The sequence below is a fragment of the Antechinus flavipes genome, chromosome 5 (genome assembly GCF_016432865.1).
Source record: "Antechinus flavipes isolate AdamAnt ecotype Samford, QLD, Australia chromosome 5, AdamAnt_v2, whole genome shotgun sequence".
Taxonomy (NCBI): domain Eukaryota; kingdom Metazoa; phylum Chordata; class Mammalia; order Dasyuromorphia; family Dasyuridae; genus Antechinus; species Antechinus flavipes.
Window position 1 is genome coordinate 100,013,688 of NC_067402.1, and position 13,753 is coordinate 100,027,440.

At 34.9% G+C, this 13,753-nt stretch overlaps 2 protein-coding genes across 2 annotated transcripts; both read left to right on the forward strand.

Annotated features, from left to right (window-relative positions):
* The first annotated feature begins 1,708 nt into the window (after window positions 1-1,708).
* LOC127538578 (olfactory receptor 9A4-like) lies at window positions 1,709-2,644 on the forward strand. Its single transcript, XM_051962384.1, has one exon. It carries the CDS (start codon window positions 1,709-1,711, stop codon window positions 2,642-2,644), a length of 936 nt encoding a protein of 311 aa, XP_051818344.1.
* Window positions 2,645-3,865: 1,221 nt separating this feature from the next.
* On the forward strand, window positions 3,866-4,810 carry LOC127538579 (olfactory receptor 9A4-like). Its single transcript, XM_051962385.1, has one exon. The coding sequence runs from the start codon at window positions 3,866-3,868 to the stop codon at window positions 4,808-4,810; it is 945 nt and encodes a 314-aa protein (XP_051818345.1).
* The last annotated feature ends 8,943 nt before the right edge of the window (window positions 4,811-13,753 follow it).

Below are 13,753 nucleotides of genomic sequence, written 5' to 3' on the forward strand. Positions count from 1 at the left end.
CATGTCCATCTCTGAGAGTCTTTGATACCTTGATCCTAAGTACCATAGGAATAGAAAGAGACAGAATGTTTTGATAGCTGTTGTAGGTAAGGGGAATAAAAAGTTGGGTAAAACAAAGTTGACAGGATGGATTGAACATGTGTTGGATCTAGTCAGTTGAGGTTCAGAGAACAAAAGGCCAAAGAGAGTCAAAGTGACATCTGTGAATGGAACCATAAGTCAATCAATCTGTAAATATTTATTAAGTGATTAATAATGTGCTTAATATTGTGCTAAGCACTGGAAACATAAAAAAAAAAGGTTCAAAAGGTTGTCCCTAACCTCAAGGACCTCATGATCTAAAGAGGGAAGATTATGATTACCTCACAAGTGAATTCCTGCTTCCTCCTCACTAAATTCCAATGTTCCTAGCACCATAGACTAAAAGCATGTAGATGTAACTCTACTTAATGTATTCCTTCTTTCTTGACAAATAATAAAAACCAAACAACAGCAGTAATATTACTGACTATTTCAGGAGGGAGAGTTCTAAGATCATTGAGCAGACTTTATCATCTAGAAGTTCTTCCATTTGGTTTTAGCTCTGGACATCTACCCTTAGAGTGACATACACCTTTGGTGAGAGACATATACCTTGATTTACATCTTACTTATTATGAATGTGTTCATATATATATGGATGTGTGCACATATACATATCAATACACACATTACATATATATGTATATATACTTGTTGTTATTGTTTGGTCATTTCAATAATGCTGACTCTTTGTGATTCCACTTGGGATTTCTTTAGCAAAAATACTAGAGTGACTTGCCATTTCCTTCCCCAGCTCATTTTACAGATGAGAAAACTGAGGTAAAGAGGATAAAGTATCTTGTATAGAATCACACAGCTAGTAAGTGTCTGAGGCTACATTTAACCCTGGTCTTCCTGTCTCCAGGACCAGTATTCTATTTACTGTGCCACCTAGCTATTATAACAACACACACACACACACACACACACACACACACACAAACACAAACACACAAAAATACAGTATATTTATGTAAGTGTAAAAGATTTGAAATATTTCTTTTTTTTTTTTTTTTGGTTTTGTTTTGTTTTGCAAACAATTGGGGTTAAGCTGTTTGTTTGAGGTTGAATTTGAACTCAAGTCCTCCTGGCTCAACTGGTGCTCTAACCACTGTACCATGTAGCTACCCCTATTTGAAATATTTCAGTTGTGATTATTATGGTGGAATTCAACCCAGGCTCATCAGAAGTAATTGAAAATATAGGGAAAATACAAAATACTCTGAAATCCTAGGAAAAAGGTGTTCTTTTTAAAGGCAAAAATAGCAGAATTCAGAAGTGATTGTTGGGTGCACATCAGTATTTAGTGGTGGATACATACCCTGTCATCAGTGCTGGTTTGATAGGACTGGACAGAGCACTTGTTCTAACATAATCTTCAAGAACTCAGGAATATTTGCATGGTGTAATGAGTTGGACTCCAGTGAAAAAGGGCAGGTATTATTTTCCCATTTTACAAATAAGGAAATTAAAACTTAAGAGGAATAAAGTTCAAAAGCACATTGCTGGTGAGAATTAAAGGTGGGTCTCAAACTCTGGTCTTATGATTCCAAATTCATCACTTTTCACTAATGTGTTCAAATTTACCATTCATTACTTTTCAGTAACCTCTGAAGCAGATATTGGAATGTTTGGCAATCACTCAGGAATATTGGAATTGAAATTGCTTGGGTTTTCTGGATCACAAGATTTCCACCACATGCTTTTTTCCATATTCTTCCTTCTTTACATGGTGACATTTATTGGAAATTCACTCATTATTGTTATGGTATGCATGGACTATTGTCTCCATTCTCCCATGTATTTCTTTCTTGATAACATCTCTGCTATGGAGATTTTAACCACAACTATTGTTATTCCTACTATGTTGGGAGGTTTGCTGACCACCCAAATTCAAACAATGTCCTTTGGTGCATGTATGGCTCAACTCTTTCTCTTACTTTCTGTGGGGACTTCAGAGTTTGTGCTATTGGCAGCGATGGCTGTGGACCGTTATGTAGCTATCTGTAATCCTCTGAGGTACAGCCTCATCATGAACCACCAAGTCTGCCTTTGGGTGGTCATTGTGTCCTGGGTATTTGGGTTTCTGTTCCAAATCTGGCCAATTACTGCAACATACCACCTTTACTTCTGTGGGCCAAATGTACTGAATCATTTTTTCTGTGAGAGAGGGCAGCTGCTCAAACTCACTTGTGGTGATAGCAGGTTTCAGCAATTCATCCTCTTCTTGATGGCAGCTTTCATTCTCTTTGGTTCTTTGCTCCCAACCATCGTTTCCTACATCTATATCATCTGTACCATCCTGAGGATTCCTTCTGCTTCTGGTCGGAAGAAGGCTTTCTCTACCTGTGCTTCCCACTTCACCATGGTAGTGATAGGATATGGCACCTGCCTGTTTCTCTATGTAAAGCCCAAGCAGAGTGATGCAACTGAGTATAACAAGATGATTTCCCTGATGACATCAGTGGTGACTCCATTGCTGAACCCCTTCATCTTCACTCTGAGGAATGACCAATTCATAGAGGTCTTGAAAGATGCAATAAAACAGTTGATCTTCTCTTGAAGAAGTAAACATTTCCAGAACAGGTTATGCAGAAAAAGAGCAAGAGGAATGGATCCAGCATGGTGGAGGAAGGGGAAAAACCTTGGATCTGTTGAGTTCTAGGCTTGGTTTTGTCACTAATTCTTTTTGTTGTTTTGTACCACCCAAATCAAAGGTTTCAGGAAAGGGACTCAGAAGTATACTGGTTGATAGGTCTACTAAAATATGCCATCATACAAGGATGATCATAGGAGAGAAGGACTACAGATTAGTGGCAATCAAAATAGGGAAACTCCTGTGTTATCACAGAAGAAAAAAAAATTAAAATAAGTTCTCTGAATGCTGAAGGAAATTTTAAGGAAACCCATGAGTTAAGGCAAGACAATAAATATTTATTAAGCACTTAAAATATAATAGGCATTATGCTAAGTGTTAAGGATACAAATACAAACACACAAAAAAGATGGCTCTTGCTTCAGACTTTACAATCTATTGGAGGAAGACAACACAGAAAAGCAAAAGAGGAATGAAAAGATGCATAGTGTTAAAATATGAGGAATTTATAATACAAGTGGGCAGACATGCCTTTTTCTCAAGAACTCAACTCCAAGGAAGCAAAGGGAAAGAAAATTAAGATGATAATACTAATACTTTTAGATAAACTTATTTTTAGAGATGTGGGCTTTCCCTCCATGGAGTTGGTCAATATTATCATAAGACTTTACAATTGTCAGGTACTTCAAAGCTTATAAAAGATGTTTTTCACAACAACCCTGTGTATACAAGTATTCCTTCCAGGGCCTGTGGTATTTACATGGATCCTCCCTCTTCTGCCAGTCACAGTCTCTTTAAACCTAAGTAGATCATCTTAATGAGTTCCTATAAACAGTTTTCTAATGATGAGTCTTCCTACAGTATTTAGTGGTGGATACATACCCTGTCATCAGTGCTGGTTTGATAGGACTGGACAGAGCACTTGTTCTAACATAATCTTCAAGAACTCAGGAATATTTGCATGGTGTAATGAGTTGGACTTCAGTGAAAAAGGGCAGGTATTATTTTCCCATTTTACAAATAAGGAAATTAAAACTTAAGAGAAATAAAGTTCAAAAGCACATTGCTGGTGAGAATTAAAGATGGGTCTCAAACTCTGGTCTTATGATTCCAAATTCATCACTTTTCACTAATGTGTTCAAATTTACCATTCATTACTTTTCAGTAACCTCTGAAGCAGATATTGGAATGTTTGGCAATCACTCAGGAATATTGGAATTGAAATTGCTTGGGTTTTCTGGATCACAAGATTTCCACCACATGCTTTTTTCCATATTCTTCCTTCTTTACATGGTGACATTTATTGGAAATTCACTCATTATTGTTATGGTATGCATGGACTATCGTCTCCACTCTCCCATGTATTTCTTTCTTGGTAACATCTCTGCTATGGAGATTTTAACCACAACTATTGTTATTCCTACTATGTTGGGAGGTTTGCTGACCACCCAAATTCAAACAATGTCCTTTGGTGCATGTATGGCTCAACTCTTTCTCTTACTTTCTGTGGGGACTTCAGAGTTTGTGCTATTGGCAGCGATGGCTGTGGACCGTTATGTAGCTATCTGTAATCCTCTGAGGTACAGCCTCATCATGAACCACCAAGTCTGCCTTTGGGTGGTCATTGTGTCCTGGGTATTTGGGTTTCTGTTCCAAATCTGGCCAATTACTGCAACATACCACCTTTACTTCTGTGGGCCAAATGTACTGAATCATTTTTTCTGTGAGAGAGGGCAGCTGCTCAAACTCACTTGTGGTGACAGCAGGTTTCAGCAATTCATCCTCTTCTTGATGGCAGCTTTCATTCTCTTTGGTTCTTTGCTCCCAACCATCGTTTCCTACATCTATATCATCTGTACCATCCTGAGGATTCCTTCTGCTTCTGGTCGGAAGAAGGCTTTCTCTACCTGTGCTTCCCACTTCACCATGGTAGTGATAGGATATGGCACCTGCCTGTTTCTCTATGTAAAGCCCAAGCAGAGTGATGCAACTGAGTATAACAAGATGATTTCCCTGATGACATCAGTGGTGACTCCATTGCTGAACCCCTTCATCTTCACTCTGAGGAATGACCAATTCATAGAGGTCTTGAAAGATGCAATAAAACGGTTGGGTCTTCTCTTGAAGAAGTAAACATTTCTAGAACAAGTTATGGTGAGAACAATTCATTACAGAACATAAACACCAACAATTTTTAAAAATGGAATCTTTCAATGCGTAATCCATCTCACAGAGCCAAAGTATAAAAATTTTATATCAAAATATCAGTAATTGCCTGTTGCTAATATTGATTGAAGTAACACATTATGGTTTTCTTTTTATTGTGGTTTTCCTTTGGGTATATCAGTTTACAATGTCCTTTATATTTCATCTCTCTTCCTTAACAAATAGCATGGTGCAAAGCAAAAAAAAAGTCACTGCATTAGTTTGTTGTTTATGATTCCTTTCAGTATAATATAGTTTCCTTGTTCATGTCTATTTTTGAATGTTTGTTTTTGCTTTGTCAAACAGCATGAAATATATCCTACTTTTTTTTCAATTCACTTGATGTATCCCTTCAGTTTTATTTTGTGTCTTTGTTTTTTAAATGAGAATCTTGTAAGCCAAAAAGATGATAAGATATTGTTTTCTTATCCAATCTATCACTTTTTGTTTTTGGTTTGGTTAATCCATTCATATCTAAAGTTATGAGTTTTATTTTAGTTTTATTTTAAAGTTTTATATATATACCTTATATATAAAGTTATATTTTTCTCCATTTGTCTCTTTTGGGTTTTTATCAAGTTTTGATTCCTTTCTGCTCTAAACAGTACTATATTTTTTCTCTCACTTTAACCTTTTTAAGGTGGACCTTTTTTTTTTTTTTTGCCTTCTTTCTCCTCATCCCTAATTTCTCTTTGTATTTGTTACCCCTTTCCTTTTGAGGTTTTGCTTTTTGGTTCCTTTCTTGGTTCTGATTAAATTTTCTCTTGCCCTGCTTTTATTCTCGATCAAGTAGATTTTCTTTTCTCTTCTTTAGCTAGTCTTGTATATCAGTGTTTCAAATTTCATTTTTTAAAACCTCTTTCCAGAAGCAATTCCTCTGGCTCTTATCATTACATCCTCCCTGACTACTCTTGAACTTTATCTCAAGTTCATGACCCCTACAATTTTCTATTCTTTTTGTATTTCTCATGAAACCCAAACTTCCAAGATGTCCATTTTGGACTTCCTCGCCTGGCAATTTCTACACTGTCTTCTAAGTGTTTTCCCTCTAGATTCCCCTTTTCTATTGTCTCACTCTCAGAATAATGCCAAAACTTAGTGATTTCACAGAAGTCAGCGCCTCATATATTCTACTTTTTCCTCCCTTCATGCTATCCCTGATTATGCAGCACACCCCTGTTCTATAATCTCCCTCCCTGCCCCCTTCCCCTTCCCCTCTTCCCTTTCTCCTTCCCTTTTTCCCTTTCCCCTTCCTCCTCTCCCCTCTCCCTTTCACCCTCACTCTCTCCTTCCCCCTTTTCCCCTCCCTCTCTCTCCTTTCTCTCTCTCTCTCCCCCTCCCTCTTTTCCCCTCTCCTCCCCCACTCTGTCTGTCTGTCTGTCTGTCTCTGTCTATCTGTCTCTCTCCTTCTCTCCTCCCTTCTCTGTCTCCATCTCTGTCTCTCTTCTCTGTCTCTTTTCTTCTCTCTTCTCTCTCTCTTTTCTCTCTCTCTGTCTCTCTCTGTCTCTCTGTCTCTCTCTCTGTCTCTCTCTCTCTTTTTTTCTCTCTCTCTCCTTTCTCTCTCTCTCCTTTCCCCAACATTTAATCTCAAAATCTCCTCCTTGGTTCCTGTCCTCTCTGTCCCCTAGGTGCTACTTGCTGGCTGTAGTACCAATTCCTCTTCCCTTGAGGTAGAGGAGTACCTATAAGCAAGGTTTTATGAGGTTCTGTTCATAATGCTACAGTCTTGACTTCTTCACTGTTACCTCCAGGAGACTTCTGCATTCAACCTTGTCTCCTTGTGTATATTTAGAAGGAAGTCTCTTTGCTAATATTTTGTTGTGATTGCTATCTGATAAATGTATTCATCAGTTCCTGCATTTCTGTTATCTGAGGTTTTCGAGAAGCAAACAATCTCTTCAGTTTTTGCATGCCACATGCAAAGAATGTATCAAACACCACTTTGTTATTGAATGTTCATCTTATTTTTTTTAATTTTTGGTTAATGTTAGAATTGTGGGATAGATCACTCTGGATTGCTTCATGAGCTATATTAATCTTGGAACACATTATTTCACTCCCTACTGTGTTTTCTGTTGGGTTTGAAAATGCTTGTGTTATATGAATGCCTTTCCCTTTGTTTTTAAAACTCTTTATCCTGAGTGCTTGCAGAATTTGTTGTTTCTGAATTGAAATGTCAAATTTAATAACTACATATCTTGAAGGTTTTTTTGTTTGTTTTTCCTGAAAGCAATTTATTAATTATTTCAATTTGTATTTCATTTTCTGTTTCCAGAAGTTCTGAGTAATTCTCTTGTATTATTTTTTGCATTATGACATTCAGGTTTTTCATCAAGTCATGTTTTGAGGAGATCTACAATCCCTAGGTTTTCTCTATTTATCCTGTCTTTGAGATGAGTATGTTTTGGTTGGACACTGAGTATATTTTCTTTTAGTGTTATAATGATATAATACTACTGTGCTGTAAGAAATGATGAATGTGATAAGTACAGAGAAGCATGAAGACAAACACATGAACTGATGTAGAATGAAGCAAACACCTAAGAAAACTATATATATATATAATGACTGTGACAATATAAGCTGGAATTAAAACCACATAAAGAAAAAGTTATAAAGAACATGCATGGTTTAAAAGAAAAGGAATGTACTCCTTTACAGATGTTGGAGGTCTATGGGTGTTGCATTCTGCACATATTTTCAATTTTTTTAAGGTAATGATTAACTAGAACTTTTCCCTCTTCTTTTTCTTTTTAACTTTTAAAATACCATTTATTATATGGGATAGCTCTCTGGGAGGAGGCAGGAAAGAATATTGGAGGAAACTGGTAAAAAGCAAAAAAATCAATTACAATATATTAAAAAAAAATAAAAACGACAACAATGGGAAACAAAAAAGGAAGACAATCCCTGCCATCAATTTATTATTTTTTAATGAGGGAAGATAAAACATACAAAGAAGCTGTAAAGGAGGTAAGGAGAAAGCTCCTTACTGCAACTAGTCAGAAATAGAACACAGGGAATAAAGAAGAAAACAGCAATAACTGATGTTTATATGAAACTTTCATATTTGTGACATGCATTATATAGATTGTTTTACTTCTCACTATCACCCAGAGAGATAGGTACTATTATTTTATATTTATTACTGTTTTTTTATATTATATTATATTTTAGAGATGAAGAAAATGAGGCTGAAAAAATGTGAAATAGCTTGCCCCAAGCCATATAGATAAGTGTCTGAGAGAGGATTTGATCTTGACTCCATTTTTAGTGCTCTCTCCACCATTCCAGGTTGTCCAAGTCTAGAGAGGTGATAGTCTTACTCCATGCTTCTTTGTTCAAACTACATCTAGAGTTTTATGTTCAGTGATGAGTGCCAAATGTTAGGCAGAGCAACAATAAATGGGAAAGTATCTGGAGAAGGGCCAACAGGATGATGAAGGACTTCTATATCATGCTATACGAGGAACAATTGAAGGAATTGAAAATAACCAACCTAAAGGAATAAAGACAAAAGTTGTCTCCAATATTACCAAAAAAATCACACAAGGAAAGGAGTGGACTGATTCTATTTATTCTCAGGGTATAGAAATATGAATAAACAGAGAATGATGCAAATGACAAACTTAAGTTTAATGTAAGGCAAGGAGTTCCTAACAAAATGATTCAAAAGCACAATTGAATATCTTGGTAGGTGGTAGGCTTCCACTTCAAGTAAAAATTAGAAGATCACATGTGTTCTATTTCTATTATATGGCAAATCACTTAATTTTTTCTGGCCTCAGCTTCCTCATGTGTAAAATGAAAGGTTCCGTCAAGCTATAAATCTAGGGTCTTTTGGTCCTGTGTTATAAAGTGAAAAGGAGAAAGATCACGTACTGTCTTGGGAAATCATCTCCTACAATATTTACTCAAATGTATGATGTCTTCGATCTAGATTCATATGGGTGTTTGTACATATGAATCTCATGGAGAATAGATAGATATCTGCAGCATCCAATTATGATATTTATTATGTCAAATAAATATTACTTATTTAAGAGTTTCAAGACACGGGTCTTGGCTCTGATCAAATCAATGAGTTATAATTTACTTTTTTCAACAAATATTTATTAAGCATCTGTTATGTATGAGGCACTGTGCTAAACACTGGATGTACAAAAGATCAAAAACAGTGCTTTCTCCTAAAGATTTAACATCCACTAGAGAAGACAACATGTCAACAACTATGTGCAAACAAAATAGAAATAGGAAAAATTGGTGTTAGAGAAATTCTGGCAGGAGAAACCAGTTCTTGTATTTGTGAAGTTACTACATGAAAAGTCTATGGAATTAATATGGGGTTAAGGAAGAGCTTCAATATTGGATGTGTGATGACAATAATTTTTGTTGGAACTCCAGGGATAGAAAAGCTGATAGGGGATTCTGAAGTAGGATAAAGGTTTAATTTCAAGGATGAGCTAGGTAGTATAATAGAAAAACGTTGAACTCTAGAACTAAGCAAAGAGTTATTCAGATTGCAAAAATGAAAAAATAGGAAATTGAGCTACCAAGATTCAGAATTAATGTTAAAATATTAATGAACAATTTCAATCATATAATAAAATTAGCTGACTTGAAGTCAGGAAAACCTGAATATAAATCCTCCCTCTGATACTTATTAGATTTCTGTCCCAAACTCATTTGACCTCTCTTTGCTTCATTTTTCTCACGTGTAAAATAAAGAAGTTGGACCAAAAAGTCTCTAAGGCCACTAACTCTTTGATCTGTGATTCCATGATCCAATGAATTTTGATAGAGTGATCACTAGAACAAATATGAAAGATGTTATGTTTCTTCTGAAAGAATGTCTATGGCATTATGAATCCTAGTATCATTTTGTATTCCATCTATATGAATCTGCTTTTTATTAGTCCTCTTTAGCCTTTGCTAGTAGATAAAAGGTTGGAGGAGGAGCAGAAGGAAAATAGCAATTATGCGATAAGGAGATCCAGTGTCTGGGATGTGGGTGTAATATTTTGCTTTTAGGTGTTAAACAAGTAAAGTTTATTTTTAAGAAGGTGTAGTTATTAATGAGTAATCCAGAAATTATTTTTCAGAGTTCCTCTGAGAAAACAACATATCTCCAGATCTCAGAGGACAAGTGATTTAAAAAAAAAAAAAGAACTTATAAGTGCTGCTTAATAAAAAAAAAAGTAATTAAAAAAATTAAACAAAAAAAGAGACAGAAAATGATGACAAATAGGAAGAAAAGAACATTAAGTTCAACATAAAAGGAACAAGTAGAATTGAGGAGCACAAATCTAAATTGCACTGAATAGCAGTCAGATTAATGCAAGAAAAAGGAGAAATTTCCTAGTAGGTCCTGAATGGGAGAGGCCCATGAGCTGCCTTTATTTTTTAAAATTTTCTTTTGAAAAACATCTTATTTCTATTACTACAGCTTATTTAAAAAAAGATCTATTTGTATTGGTGTGGGAAGCTTTTGGGCAATAAAGATTACAAGCTTTCTATCCCTTAATATGTGGTTTCATGCACTGCCATTATCAAAATAATTCACCTGCTGTTTAACCTCCTCATGATAAACTCTGAATTTAATGAGGTGAAGCATAATATCTGCATTACTAAGTTCATCCTTCCAACTTCATAGGAGCTATGAGCATTTGTCTTTTTTCTGGCATAATTTTTAGAGAACTCAGGGACATTTTTCTAACAGAATAGAATTTTTGTGAAGGACCTTTCCTATATTTTAAAATAAAATATTTCATTATGCATTCAAGTAATATAATACTGGACCTATGAGTTCATTGCTTTAGGGATTCCCAGAGATGGAATCTTCTTCTACCAAAATAGGTCAGTGGTTTTTTCTCTGCAACTATAATCCTAGGAGTTGTCAGGACCCTTGAAAGCTTAAATGACTTGCCTACAGCTATTCAGCCTGTATATGTGAAACACATGTAAAAACTGACTTTTTGTGTAGATCTTCTAAGATGATGAATATAATGTGATATCAATATCATAATATTTGATGTAACACCAACTTTTACATTTAACTTAACATTCCAAATAGACAAATTGTAACGTGACTCCTTTCACGAGCGGAGTATCTGCCCTCTACTTACCCATCTTCTGGGTCTTCGATCGTCACCGGCTTCAGAGGAAGAACTAAACACTGAGCCGAGTTGCCAGAGGTCAAACGGAGTTTATTCTTACACAGCTACATCAGGTCAAAGAGAGCGTGCTCCAGGAAGTACATTGTATTTATAGCCTTTTTGGTTTTTACAGCACCAATCAGGATGTCTGATATAGCATCATCCTTAAAAGGTGATCCTGAGTTTAACAAATCTGTGCTCTTTTGGCGGTTACTAAGTCCTAATCCCTATCCCAGCCCCCAACAACAAATGATTGACTAGCTAACTTCATAAATGTACCTGGAAATAGATGATCAGAATATCTACTACTCCTTATTATCAGTAATTGGTGACCCATTTATATATTATTTTTAAGTAGATCTTTTGTGATAAGTACACAGCTGGTTATATATGTTCTACATGTCAATATCAAGATTGAGAATGGCAGCAGAAGTGGTAGTAGCAAGCTCGATCAGCATTATACTTAGAATGATTAACTGAGCAAGTCTCATTGGGGATGTCTTGCATTGTCATCATGTGGGGGCTTGTGTCACAGTGGGTAGTATAAGGCTTAAACTTTAGAAAAAATGGTCTGTTTCCAGGAGTAATCAGATTAGTCACAAGTATGAAGCCTTTGGCAAATTTATTTGTTAACTGAAGGAGATTCAGACCCAGTAAAGTTTTAAACATTGGAAGAGTATTTTTGTATAGTTTTATATCTTGAGAAGGTTTCCCAGGAGTTGTTATGTATGTTTCTTACTTGGTACACTAATCCATAAGAAAGCAAGTAAGGGAGTTGTGTATTGCATCTATATTTTCTGTCATCTTGGGAGTCTTAAATGTCATGTCTATACGCCATAGTTTTCTTTTAAGTAAAAATTAGCTTTTTGATGCAAGTGACTCTGGGTATATTCTAATGTCAGATAAACCTCCAAAATCTTAGCTATTGGACATTAGTTCATTATTTGACAAAACTTCTCAGGAAAACTGGAAGGCCTTCTGAAAGAAAATAGGCAAAAGCCAACATCTCACACCAAAACCAAGAAAAATTTTAAATGGGTATATGACTTTGGCATGGAGATATTATAACCAAATTTGAGAAGGAATGAATTATCTGTCAGGTCTACAAGTAGTTAAGACTTCATGATCAAACAAAAGATAAAAAAAATCATAAAGAAATCTGTGTGTCAGAAGGTTTCTGCAGCTATCCCAGTTGAGCTATAGATCAACCAGTGCCAGTTCAGTACATCTGGCACATGACATCACAGTAAGAAATGCCTTTCAACTCTAGAACTAAGAAAAAAGTTATTCAGATTGGAAAAATGAAAAAAAAGAAGAAATTGAACCACCAAGATTCAGAATTAATGTTAAAATATTAGTGAACAATTTCGATCATAAAATTAATAATTAACATTATCTAAGAAAAGTAAAAAAAAAAATTCTACTTAAACAAAATCAATGCAGCTAAAATTAGAAAAGAAATGGGCCAGAAGAAAAAAAAAATCACAGCAATTTTCTATAAATTTGTCATTTCTAAATAAAGGGGATTTATTCAAATTTCTAAGAAAAAGAGTCATCTCTTAATTGCTAAATTGCCAAATTTAGAGACAAATGGGGGTTTTGAGGAAGAAATCTAAGTTCTCAATAACTATAGAAACTGTTCTATATCACCAATATTTATAGAAATTAAAATTAAAACAACCCTGAGATTCTGAGTTCATACTAATAAGACTGGAAAAAATGACCAAAAAAATTATAAATGCTGAAGGGGTAGGAAAATAAGTCCATTAATATACTATTGGTGGGGCTGTAAAATGATCCAATTGTTAGGGAAAACAATTTGGAGCTATCCTCTGAGAGTATTTGAATTTTGTATAGCCTTTGATCCAGTAATACAACTATTAAATCTATAATCCAAGAAAAACAAAGAGAAAAATGACCAGTAAATGAATGAATGAATGAATGGATGAATGAATACATAAATAAATGAAAGAATGAAAGAAAGAATGAATTAATATATATACATATATATTATGTATATATGTATAAAATCTCTTTTTGTAGTAGTAAAGATCTGGAGAATGACTGATCAAGTTGTGATATATGAATGTGATGGAATACTATTTTATTATTAGAAATGCTAAACTGTATAGTTTTTGAGAAACTTGTAAAGATTTGTATGAACTTATGCGAGGAAAATAACAGAGCCAGAAGAACAATTTCAATAATAAAATTATAATGACAATCCACTTTGAAAGTCTTAAGAACCCCCACCTGATAAATGGTCAAAGGAGATGAACACGAAGTTTTTCAGATAAGAAACTAAAGCAACCTATAGTCACATAAATCACTTTTGATTAGAGAAATCCAAATTAAAACAACTCTGTGGTACCACTCCTTACTTGTCAGATTGGCTAATGTGACAAAAAAGGAAAATGATCAATGTTGGATAGGATGTGGGAAAACTTGAACATTAATACACTGTTGGTGGAGTTATGAACTGATTTAACCATTCTAGAGAACAATTTGGAAATAGGCTCAAAGTACTTTAAAACTAACCATTTTCTTTGACCCTTTAATATCGACTTCTAGATCTGTATCACAAAGATTAAAGAAAATAAGGAAAAGGACCTATATGCACAAAAATATTTATGATAGCTCTTTTTGTGATGACAAAGAATTGGAAATTGGGAGATGCCTATCAATTTAGGAATGGCTGAACAAGTTGTGGTATATG

Coding starts and splice junctions, on each gene's coding strand:
- LOC127538579 (XM_051962385.1), top strand. CDS start 3,866: ATGTTTGGCAATCACTCAGGAATATTGGAATTGAAATTGCTTGGGTTT.
- LOC127538578 (XM_051962384.1), top strand. CDS start 1,709: ATGTTTGGCAATCACTCAGGAATATTGGAATTGAAATTGCTTGGGTTT.